The sequence below is a fragment of the Natator depressus genome, chromosome 4 (genome assembly GCF_965152275.1).
Source record: "Natator depressus isolate rNatDep1 chromosome 4, rNatDep2.hap1, whole genome shotgun sequence".
Taxonomy (NCBI): Eukaryota; Metazoa; Chordata; order Testudines; family Cheloniidae; genus Natator; species Natator depressus.
The window spans coordinates 6,408,560-6,420,755 of NC_134237.1; the positions used below are offsets into that span (position 1 = coordinate 6,408,560).

The following is a 12,196-nucleotide window of genomic DNA, read 5'->3' on the forward strand; positions in this document are numbered from 1 at the left end:
GGGGACATGATCTGGATATCGCTCAGTAAGGAGGACTGCACCTCGCACTTCACCTTAGATGTGCCCTCCACTTGTGTTTATGCCTCCCACACCTTTCAAGGACTTTCACGTGCAAAGGCCACAGTATCCCTTGATTAGTTGGGTCTTTGAAGATCTTGTTGACCTGGGCGAGGGATCAAATGAGTTTTCCAGTTTCTCTTTGGCGTTTGTTCTTTGGTCTTCCCCATTTTGGCCTTTTCCTTTGAGTATTTCTTGAGAAGTTGGCTATGTATTTATTTGTGGTTATGTGGATGCTAGTCAAAGTTGGGTCATTAACATTTCCAGTTAAGAGAAGCAAACCCACTAGACTTCCCTTCAGTCCCCAGCATTAGAAATACCTGTCCAGTCAGCTAAGTGCCCAGTGTTTAATTTCTCAACAATTACTGCACAGCCTGGGCAAAGAGATAAGGCTTGCAACTCTCTCAAAATGGATTGCAGGTGCTGAAGGATTTTCTACTATTCTGAATTTCTTAATAGTGTTTTGTTTGCTGTGTTGTTGTAGCCATGCAGGGCCCAGGATAAGAGATATTACCTCACCTTCCTTGTTGCTATGGTGTTTTGTCAAGCAAGGTGACTCTTTTTGCAGAACTCTGTAAGACGGTGCAGGAACAGGTCATGTCATGGTTCAGCTAGTCTGGTAATCTGTTTCGGACAGTGCTCAACGCTTGATACATCAGAGGAAGGACTCAGAGTGGTCCTATTTGTGCACTGCTCCATGAGGGGAGGGGATTTATGGTCTGAGGCCAGTAGGTGAACAGTGAATGCTCTGAAGCATGAGGGCTGATGACCCTTCTCCATTTTATCTTAAGCAGTTGAAAGAAAAACCCTCTCCATGAAACAAAAACTCCACCCTTCTCAGAAATAGTTAGCAACACCAACATTAATAAATCAGTACATTAAATGAAACTGTCACCAGTGATGGAAAAAACACACCAATCAGGGGCCAAGAAAAACCAAACAGAAAAATAAAGAAAGGGGAAAAACTACAGTAGGCAGGAAGAATGGTCTGATGGTTGGGTCACTGGACTAAGACTTAGGAAACCTGAGTTCAAATCCTTCCTCTGCAACTAGACTTCATTTGTGACCGTGGGCAACTCAATTGGGTCCAGATCCACAAAGGTATTTATGCTCCTGACTTCCACTGAAATTAATGTACTGGACCAACTTCTGTCAGGGAGAGAGATGAGCTTTCAAACTTCTTCAGAAGGAAAATGGCTCGATGTAAGCACAAAACCTTTTATGCCTCAGTTTCCCATCTGTAAAATGAGAATGATAGCACTTCCCTATCTTACGGGGAGGGTTGTGAGGTGATACAGCCTGAGAGCCATGTAAACATAGAGCACCAAAGCCAGTCAGACACTGGGCAGTAGAAAGCCACTCCCAGACATGTATAGGAATATAGGCCCATATTAGGCCTGAGAGAACGATGGGTTCAAATTGAGTTTGGATATTAGCACGAGCAATAGGCCCAAAGCATGTGACCAAAAAGAGTACGATCATGAAAAAGAGGAATTGTTTGTGTTCAAATTGTAGTGACCGTTGAAAACCAGTGTTACCTTATTTAAGGTTTGAGATATATAATAGAAATGAAGAAAACATGGTTAGTTGGATACCAGTAAATAATTAGTTATAAAAGTTTGTTTAGAAAGGAGTGTTTAGTCCATGGCTTGGGGAAAAAAATACAGCAAGGTAAGATAAGAAGACAACTTTGAAGAGAGTTCAGCCATTAACTGTTTCATCGGGTTTTAGCTAAGGTCTAATAACCAGCAATGACATCACTTGTTTGTTGTAGTGTATTCTAGGGGTTCTTTGACAGAGCTTTTCCTTACCCCTCTGGAGTCATGCCATGACGGGAAGGTGTCTCCTGGACCTGATCCTGTTGTAAGTATTTTGGCCAATGCTTCTAACTGTATTGTTGCTAGGGTATAGTGTATAGGTGTATACATTTATATTTGTGTTTTGGATGTAACCAACAGCTAGTGGCCTTTGAGACTAATAAAGGAATGTGTATGGGGAAACTGACACATGGTGAATCTTGATGATCTTATTAAGAAAATTATTTCCAACAACCCGTGAGATCTTGTGGTTTGGCTTACAAAGCCACTAAACAGAGTGCAGAGGATGTGAGTGCCTTAAACTAAATTTGGTAATCTGAAGCATCCAGCTAGTCATATGCACTCCTGCAAGTGGACTGGGTCTGTTGAGATGTTAGACAGTCAACATTGCACATGTCCTCCTCGAGTTTCCAGAAATTAAGATGTTTAATGTCATGTTTTAATCAGTTTTTGGCATTCAGGTCCAAATATAATTAGCCAGAGTTTGTACTTTGTTGTATAAAACAGTAAATGGGCACAGAAATGAATACTGGTTCTGTACATTCTGAAAAATGCTGGAGAGATGGACTAAGTAAGAATCAACAGGAATAGAGGAGCAGGGCTGCCATTTTCCTAGTATTTCCAGCCCCACAAACTAGAAATAGCTCGTGAGAGCCAGTCTCCTGGTATGTCTATCGTGAGCATTCTTGAAGTGCTACAGGAGAGTCAGACGTGACATTTCACATGGTGAACGAGCATGCACAGGAATTTTTAGTAGCATTTTGTGGAGGAAGCTGCAGGAGCGGGGCTGGCAGTTCTGGAGAGTTGGTACAGCACAATGGGTTTGTGGTCCGTGTCTTCGGCTCCTGAGCATTACTGCAATACCAATAATAAATTATCAGAACAAGAAGAAATCAAGAGAGTTTAAAAAAAAAACACAGTGGAGGGCAGAAAATAGAGAGTTAAAAAAGAAAATCATTTTGACACTAGCCAAGTCTAAGATCCAGTATTCTTGGGATCCCATGGGATTCCAAATCAAATAACACCACCTCTCACAGACCTATGGGAACAGATTTTCCAGGAGTTCTTCATTCTTAATGGAAATTGATGGGTGCTGCCTAAATGGAGCTGAGTTCATTTGCAGCTCTGGCCCTTTTAAGTGCTACTATGGGGATGTATCAAGTTCCTAAATTGTATCCCACTGGATATATTTGTCTGGCCACCATGCCAACCTGAGATTCTTCTGAATTCACCTTGTATTTTTTTAAAAATAACAGTGCACTTCTGAGAGAGGTGTGAACTGATTCACTCCTCTCAATAGGGCGTTAAAAGGACACCATCAACTTAAATATCACAAGTCTGTCTGAATGTGTTTTTACCTGCTTTACAAGTGATACCAAAGGGTATTCTTGTGGCTGAAAAAATATCAGAGAAAAAATATTTTCACAGGTTTTTTTCAATTTGTTTCCCATGTACAATTTTCAGCAAACAATATCATCACTGTTTCTCCTGGAACAGCCAGTTAGGTCATCAGATTCCTCCATTGTGACCCTTCCACACAGCAAGCAACAGTTGAGAACAAATTTTTAATAGAAAAATATGATTGTGAGACCGGAAAAAAAAAAAAGGCAGACAGACTCAGTGGCAATTGTAATCCTGAATTCACTTCTAACTCAAATTTTTAAACTGACCATATTTCAAGCTGATGATGCCCCTTTGACCCTGGAACCTAATGATGGCATTTGAAAGGCTAGCTTTCCTAAATTAGACTTCCAGAATACACGTGCTAAAGAACACACAGTTACATGTCAAATTCATGTACATAACTGCACACACAAATAGCCAAAGAGAAGTGGCAGGAACACTGGTTGCATTAAAAGAGTCTTGCAATTTTTTTTTTATTTAATGATGATGAATATAGGAATAACATTACTAAGAAAGGACTTGGTTTTACAGACACTTACCTCTGTGCATGTGAGTAATCCCACGGAAGGACTAGGGAGCTTCCAGCCAAATTTTCAGGAGTTTTCAATGAATTTTGTGCACCCCACTTGAGATCCCTTGTATCCAGTTTTCAGAGGTGCTGAGTCCTTCTGGTAGGGGAGCTACAGATGCTCAGGACCTCTGAAAATCAAGCACAAGGCCCCTGATCCTCAAAGATATTTAGGTCCTTAACTCCCATTGAATAGTGATTTCAGTGGGAGGTGCCTAAATGCACTGTACCATTGAGAATGTGGGTCCAGGTGTCTCAAATTGGGCATGCAGAATTTGTGAACATACTGCAAACATACTGCTTTGTTATTACGCAATGGCCTCAACGCTGCCCTCAGTCTGTGTGCAAACCTCCCATTCTTAGGAGTAGTGGGCCTGTTCTGGATCAAGGGCAGTGATAAGTCACTGGAAATGTGTAGCCTCGTTCCAGGAGACATTATTAAGGGTTAATGTAATCCCCCTGCACAAAAAGATATTGACAGCCCTGCAAGAAAGCTGTTGTGCCTATTACAAGCTGCTGTACTCTATCCCTCGGTGCTCTTCATGCCCAAAGTATGCTTCAGTGCTGTACAAACACAGAGGAAAACACAGACCCTGCCTCGAAGAGCTTACATTTTAAAGAGACTTGAGCTCTGTTACTAAAGCCAGTGTAATGGAAGTTTAATGCTTGTGAAAGGGGCACATCATCTTAGACTGAAGCCTTCTATTGGTCCTCAGACCGAGGAAAAGGTGGGTTTCCACAGCAGTACAAGCTTCCCCCTTGCTGCCTTGCTAGCATGCCTGCCCTGAAGGGACAGTCTCTAGACTGTCAGAGGTTTGTTTGGCCTCCAGTCCTTCTCGGGGGAGGGGAATTCTGAAGTGGGCACCTGTCCCCTGATGGAACCATAGATGTAAGAGTTGGCAATGACTTAGTGGGTCACCCCATGCCTTCTCTCTGCCAGCTCAGAATTGAATGCTATGGTATATTTTCTAGCATCTTGTGCAGCACAGGATTATACATCACAAGCAATGGGGCTTCCAGCCCTTCCCTTGGGGGATTACTTCTCAGACCTGTTCATCACACTGCCAGTCAATATTTCCTGATAAAGCAGACTGGCTTTTTAATTTCTCAGTTCATTGCCAAAATTCCCAGTAACATCCCACTAATTCACTTCCTTTCTTCCTTTCCACTTAGCCAACGTGTGTGTGTGTGTGTGTGTGTGTGTGTGTGTATATATAGCTCTTTCCTGCTGCATAAATGCATCCAGCTCCCTGATCTTTTAGCAGCGCTTCTCCAAACTCCCTCCATTTCCTCTACATCTCTCTAGTAGCTCCTCACCACAAATGGCATGGAATACTCGATGCACTATTCCAGATCTAGTCACATCGGACTCCCTAAGAATGGGTTATCATTTCAAAGCTCTGTGATATGAAGCCCATATCGCTGCAACCCATATAAATTATGGAAAAGCCATCAGGTGGTGCTGTCATAGAATCATAGAATATCAGGGTTGGAAGGGACCTCAGGAGGTCATCTAGTCCAACCCCCTGCTCAAAGCAGGACCAATCCCCAACTAAATCATCCCAGACAGGGCTTTGTCAAGCCTGACCTCAAAAACCTCAAAGGAAGGAGATTCCACCATCTCCCTAGGTCACACATTCCAGTGCTTCACCACCCTCCTAGTGAAAAAGTTTTTCCTAATATCCAACCTAAAGCTCTCCCACTGCAACTTGAGACCATTACTCCTCGTTGTGTCATCTGCTACCACTGAGAACAGTCCAGAGCCATCCTCTCTGGAACCCCCTTTCAGGTGGTTGAAAGCAGCTATCAAATCCCCCCTCATTCTTCTCTTCCGTAGACTAAACAATCCCAGTTCTTTCAGCCTCTCCTCATAAGTCATGTGTTCCAGTCCCCTAATCATTTTTGTTGCCCTCCGCTGAATGCTTTCCAATTTTTCCACCTCCTTGTAGTGTGAGGCCCAAAACTGGACACAGTACTTCAGATGAGGCCTCACCGATGTCGAATAGAGGGGAACGATCATGTCCCTCGATCTGCTGGCAGTGCCCCTACTTATAAAGCCCAAAATGCCATTGGCCTTCTTGGCAACAAGGGCACACTGTTGACTCATATCCAGCTTCTCATACACTGTAATCCCTAGGTCCTTTTCTGCAGAACTGCTGCCTAGCCATTCGGTCCCTAGTCTGTAGCGGTCCATGGGATTCTTCCATCCTAAGTGCAGGGCTCTGCACTTGTCCTTGTTGAACCTCATCAGATTTCTTTTGGCCCAATCCTCTAATTTGTCTAGGGCCCTCTGTATCCTATCCCTACCCTCCAGTGTATCTACCACTCCTCCCAGTTTAGTGTCATCTGCAAACTTGCTGAGGGTGCAGTCTACGCCATCCTCCAGATCATTAATGAAGATATTGAACAAAACCGGCCCGAGGACCAACCCTTGGGGCACTCCGCTTGATACCGGCTGCCAGCTAGACATGGAGCCATTGATCCACTACCTGATGAGCCCAACGATCTAGCCAGCTTTCTATCCACCTTATAGTCCATTCATCCAGCCCATACTTCTTTAACTTGCTGGCAAGAATACTGTGGGAGACAGTATCGAAAGCTTTGCTAAAGTCAAGGAATAACACATCCACTGCTTTCCCCTCATCCACATAGCCAGTTATCTCGTCATAGAAGGCAATTAGGTTAGACAGGCATTACTTGCCCTTGGTGAATCCATGCTGACTGTTCCTGATCACTTTCCTCTCCTCTAAGTGCTTCAGAATTGATTCCTTGAGGACCTGCTCCATGATTTTTCCAGGGACTGAGGTGAGGCTGACTGTCCTATAGTTCCCCGGATCCTCCTTCTTCCCTTTTTTTAAAGATGGGGTCTACATTAGCCTTTTTCCAGTCATCCGGGACCTCCCCCGATCGCCATGAGTTTTCAAAGATACTGGCCAATGGCTCTGCAATCACATCCGCCAACTCCTTTAGCACTCTCGGATTCAGCGCATCTGGCCCCATGGACTTGTGCTCGTCCAGCTTTTCTAAATAGTCCTGAACCACTTCTTTCTCCACAGAGGGCTGGTCATCTCCTCCCCATGCTGTGCTGCCCAGTGCAGCAGTCTGGGAGCTGACCTTGCTCGTGAAGACAGGGGCAAAAAAAGCATTGATTACATTAGCTTTTTCCACATCCTCTGTCACTAGGTTGCCTCCCTCATTCAGTAAGGGGCCCACATTTTCCTTGACTTTCTTCTTGTTGCTAACATACCTGAAGAAACCCTTCTTGTTACTCTTAACATCTCTTGCTAGCTCCAACTCCAAGTGTGATTTGGCCTTCCTGATTTCACTGCTGCATGCCTGAGCAATATTTTTATACTCCTTCCTGGTCATTTGTCCAATCTTCCATTTCTTGTAAGCTTCTTTTTTGTGTTTAAGGTCAGCAAGGATTTCACTGTTTAGCCAAGCTGGTCCCCTGTCGTATTTACTATTCTTTCTACACATCGGGATGGTTTGTCCCTGTAACCTCAATAAGGATTCTTTAAAATACAGCCAGTTCTCCTGGACTCCTTTCCCACTCATGTTCTTCTCCCAGGGGATCCTGTCCATCAGTTCCCTGAGGGAGTCAAAGTCTGCTTTTCTGAAGTCCAGGGTCCCTATTCTGCTGCTCTCCTTTGTTCCTTGTGTCAGGAACCTGAACTCGACCATCTCATGGTCACTGCCTCCCAGATTCCCATCCACTTTTGCTTCCCCTACTAATTCTTCCTGGTTTGTGAGCAGCAGGTCAAGAAGAGCTCTGCCCCTAGTTGGTTCCTCCAGCACTTGCACCACGAAATTGTCCTCTACCCTTTCCAAAAACTTCCTGGATTGTCTGTGCACATGGGCTGAATTTCAGCTGCTGACTTGACAATGAAGGGCTTACATTTTAACCATGTATTCCTGTAATACATGGTAGGAAAGAATTCTGGTAGATGGGACTAAATAGGTTGTTACCAGTTTATTTTCACTTTGTAAAACGTAGATCCCCTTTGCACTAACAATTGCCTCTGCACTTTTTACCAGACATACTTTCATGCCAGAAAAATTATGATTTCTAGCATCGAGGGTAAAGACTTGGGGAATTTACAGTTACTCATTTTTCTAGTGATGTGCAAAATGAATCCCAGTGCCGATTGTCTTCTAGTTTATTTGACCTCTCTGCTGCCTGAAGCTATGTTAGCCAAGATTTGTTGCAGACATTTCAATGATGTGGCATCCTACCTTTGGGAGATCCTCGAGGCTGCTGTGATTTTAGGATTGACAGACGTATAATTGGAAGTCGGTCATTAGGTGGATCAAATTTAAAGAAGAAAATGGAGGGCAAGGCAGTTTTTGAAAGCAGAGCAAGCTTTGGGGAGTATTAGACCCAGTGCTGTATTACTGCAGAGCAGTCTGAAGGTAGTGACTTTGGAGGAGGAATGAACAAACTGAGTAATCTGGCCGTGCACCAGGGAGATCTGCAGATGTCAGGGGGATGGAATCTTTTTCCATAGCCTAGAAGAGTAGCAGAGCTTCTCCATGGAGACTACTGCAGACCCAGGGGAGTTGTCGAGAACAAGAACAGATTGGAAACAAGGCATAACTTTTTAACAGCGAGAGTAATTAACCACTGGAACAATTTAGCCAGGATCGTGGTGTATTCTCCGTCACTGGCAATTTTTAAATCAAGAGTGGATGTTTTTCTAAGAGATCTGCTGTAGGAATTATTTGGGGGGCAGTTCTCTGGCCTCTGTTGTACAGGGAGTCAGACGAGATGCTCGCAAAGGTCTCTTCTGGCCTTGGTATCTCGGGAAAAAAACCAACCCCATGCAGTGGGATCTGACCTGCTCCGAGCCTGCCTCCAAAGCAGGGTGCAGGGGCACCTGCCCCTACAACTGTGCTTGGAGAGACACAGAGGGTGGAAGGCACCCTGCATGGCAGAACGACCCCACTGTTCTGCACTCAGAGCCTGTGAGGGGAGTGGGGACCTGTGTCCCTAAGAAATAAATGCAACTAGAAGGGATTTGAGATGACATGAAAGCACACAGTACCAGTATATGAAGGGTGTACACATTCAGGAAGGCATGATGATGGTAGAAAGGGGTATTGCTGTGTCTTGGGAACACACACACCCTTCCCCTTAACCCTCCAGGCTCCCAGCCAGAACTGTGGAAGAAACAAAGAGAAGACCATCCCACCACAACCCTTCCCAGGTTTGGCAGAGTTCAGCACATGCTGGGCGAGAAGCTGGAGAGCACCGTGTGAATAATGTCACATGCCGCATATAGACTTCATGGGGCAGGTTTTCAAAAGCTTTCAGGGCCCATTTTCCAAGGGCTCAGCACCCATTTTTGGAACATTTTCAAAGGGCTCCTCATTCAACATACTGAGCTCTTTTGCAAAGTTGGCCGCTCACTTTGGTGCCTGACTGGCCGATGGGCCCTTGGAAGTCTTGTCTCCAGATGGGGGTGCTGAGCAGTTTTGAAAATCTGACTCTGTGTGTGTCTTCCGATCCAGTCACAAAGCTTCAGTTAAAGAGAGTCCCAGACACTGGGATCTCAGCAGGTATAAGGAAAAGGAAATATAAACAATAAACATGTAGGTTTATTCAGGTACTTCCTGAATATCAGAGGAAAGTCCAGATTGCAATGGTGGAAGCTCCAGTGTTTGCCAGTTAAACTCGAACGGCCAAATGATTGAAATATGAACTGCAAATTACAATCCTGCACAGGACTCTGGTCTTAATGTATCAAATGCAAATATGTGCGTGCCTGCATATATATCTCTTATTTCTGCATTAAAGCATGGAATGTTTAATTTCAGACAAAGATGGCCCAGAGCTTTAGAACCTCGTTTGTTGAAACTCTGTTTCACCGCAGTGAGTATTAATAGCTTCTCAATGAATAGATTAGATGCTGCAAGTGACAACAAACCTATTTGAGAGAAATTTAATAGGCCAGTTTATTGAAGTTTATTAGCTCAATCTTGTTAGCTATTAGAAGAACAGAGCCTGGTAAATCTAAGGTTTCAGAGTAGCAGCCGTGTTAGTCTGTATTTGCAAAAAGAAAAGGAGGACTTGTGGCACCTTAGAGACTAACCAATTTATTGGGGCATAAGCTTTCGTACATCCGATGAAGTGAGCTGTAGCTCATGAAAGCTTATGCTCAAATAAATTTGTTAGTCTCTGAGGTGCCACAAGTCCTCCTTTTCTTTTTTTGATAAATCTAAATGTCCAAGCGTTTGTTTGTGGGTACCAGCAAAATGCTGGAATACCTGTCGTCCCCGCCCCACACACATACACACACCTCACCCAATGAACATGTCTCATTTGACTCTTCATCATTGCATTAATGGTTTGAGTAAATTGAATGAGAACTTGAATAAGAGAATCATTTACAGACTTGGAAAGTCTGCCTGTGAAGGACATTACTGAACGCTGATAAGGAAAGCCCCAGGTCTGGCTCAGACAAGCTTTCTTTCCTGCTTTGTATGTAGGCAAATGAAGAATGTTTAATTTCAGACAATTTTCAGAGAATGCAAATAAATACATTTATACCAGAATTAATAAAAACTGGCTAGAATTCACACACTTCAATCAGCATAGCCCAGCTATTTCAGTACCAGCAGAATTAGAGAGTTGAATTCTCTTCTAGAGTTTAGCCTTAGGAATTTGGAATAAGAAATCCTCTCAAATCAGTCATTTGTATTGTGAACCTGTGTTTCTCGACTCATTCACCAGTCTCCAAAAATGAATGAGAATTTCCTGCCTCAAGGCCAAGCTCCAATAACGTTAGTGAGTGAAATCTTTCAACAAGAGACTCATGACCCGGTCTAGTTCAATATCATTGACCCCGGCTGAAGAAAGGATGATCCCGTGGTCAGGGTACCAGACTGTATTCCCTGCTCTGACTCAAATTTCTTTTGTCAGCTCACGCAAGCCACCTGGGGTTAGATCCACAAAGGATCTAGGATTTAGGTGCCTAACTGCCACTTCGGGTACCCAAATCCGAAATTTAGATCCCAAAATCCCCACTCAGCTGTAGGCCTCTGAAGTCGCTAGGCATGTCACTGTCTGCAGGCAAAGTCCCTGAGTTGCCTGATTTGAGGCAGGAACTTGAACCCAGGTCTTCCAGGAGAGTGTGCTAGCCGCCAGGCTGTATAGTCATTCTCTCTCTCTCTTTGTCTGGCCCAACAGCTATTAAAGTATTTCATGTCAAGTGGAACAGCTTCAACAGGAGAGATGGAGATTCACCCCAGAATCCTCCATAGCGCAGTGGTCAGGGTACTGAGGTTGGAGAGCTGGGTTCCAGCTCTGAATCAGACTGAGTGAGGTTTCCCACATCTCAGCGAGAACTCTAACATCTGGGCTATTGGGCATAGGGGCGGGGGAGGCACTGCCACCTTCTCCTCCATTGTTTTTTTTGGTGAGAAAAGGCTGACTTGACTTAGGAGCCTCACTCCAGTGGAGGGTTCACGGCTGAGAATCCTGAGCAGAGAAAGGCCCAGAGTCGGGTTCCTAAGTCCCTTTGAACCCTCTCCTGGAGTTAGGTGCCTAAGCCTCCCCTCAGCATTTCCTATTGGCTAGTTTAGGCAGCTCCCTGCTCAGCATGCTGGTTTCTGTGAATCGGAGTCTTAGGTGCCTAATTCTCCCCCTGCACTGCAATGGGGAACCTGGGTGCCTAAGTAGGGGCTGTGGATTTTACTGGGCAGCAGGGGGGCCTAATGATAGGTGTTGCAACTGTAACCCTAAATCCCCTTCGTGGATCTTGCCTTTAGTCTGGGTCCTAGTTTTGCAGCTGTACAGTGGTACTTCCTACCTCCCAGGGGTGTTGTGAAGATAAATACATTTAAGACTGTGAGGCTCAGAGATACTGTGGTCATGTAGGCCATATAAATATCATAGAACGATACACTGGCCAGTGCCAGCTGCTGCAGGGAGTAGATACTTAATTGTACAATACTATAGCATACTGGGGTGGAAAAGGGGTTGAGGTTTCTTCTTTTTGAAGGGCACGCTGGCTAAGGCCTGGACAATTTTAGACTGGAATGGAGAAGGGTTGAAGCCAGGCATAACAGACTGGGTCCGTTTCCCTCAAACTGGGTATGTGAGCATGGTATTAATTGCACAGGCATGTGATCCTAGAGAAAGGCACATCTCTTGAGTAACTTTGTTAATTGCTTTTGAAAGGTAATGCTTTTCACCAAGTATGAAGAAGCACGTGAATGCATTTCCTTTATGGTGTTTACTGGGTAGACCAGACAGACGATTCAAGTTCATTTAAAGGCCTTCCACAGTGCTTTGTCAGCCAGCTGTCAGCAAGAAGTTATTTCAATTGTGGTCCTGAATGATACAGTC

At 44.4% G+C, this 12,196-nt stretch overlaps 1 protein-coding gene across 35 annotated transcripts in view; it reads left to right on the plus strand.

The window, feature by feature from the left end:
• ADGRL3 (adhesion G protein-coupled receptor L3) overlaps window positions 1-12,196 on the plus strand; it is an 804,652-nt gene that overhangs the window by 751,989 nt on the left and 40,467 nt on the right. For 3 of the 35 annotated variants that reach the window (XM_074950303.1, XM_074950302.1, XM_074950307.1), the window contains exon 25: window positions 1,832-1,920. The exons of the other annotated variants lie outside the window; for them this stretch is intronic. In XM_074950303.1, the coding sequence (XP_074806404.1) occupies window positions 1,832-1,920 (89 nt within the window). The remainder of the gene's footprint in view (window positions 1-1,831; window positions 1,921-12,196) is intronic. 35 annotated transcript variants of the gene reach the window in all.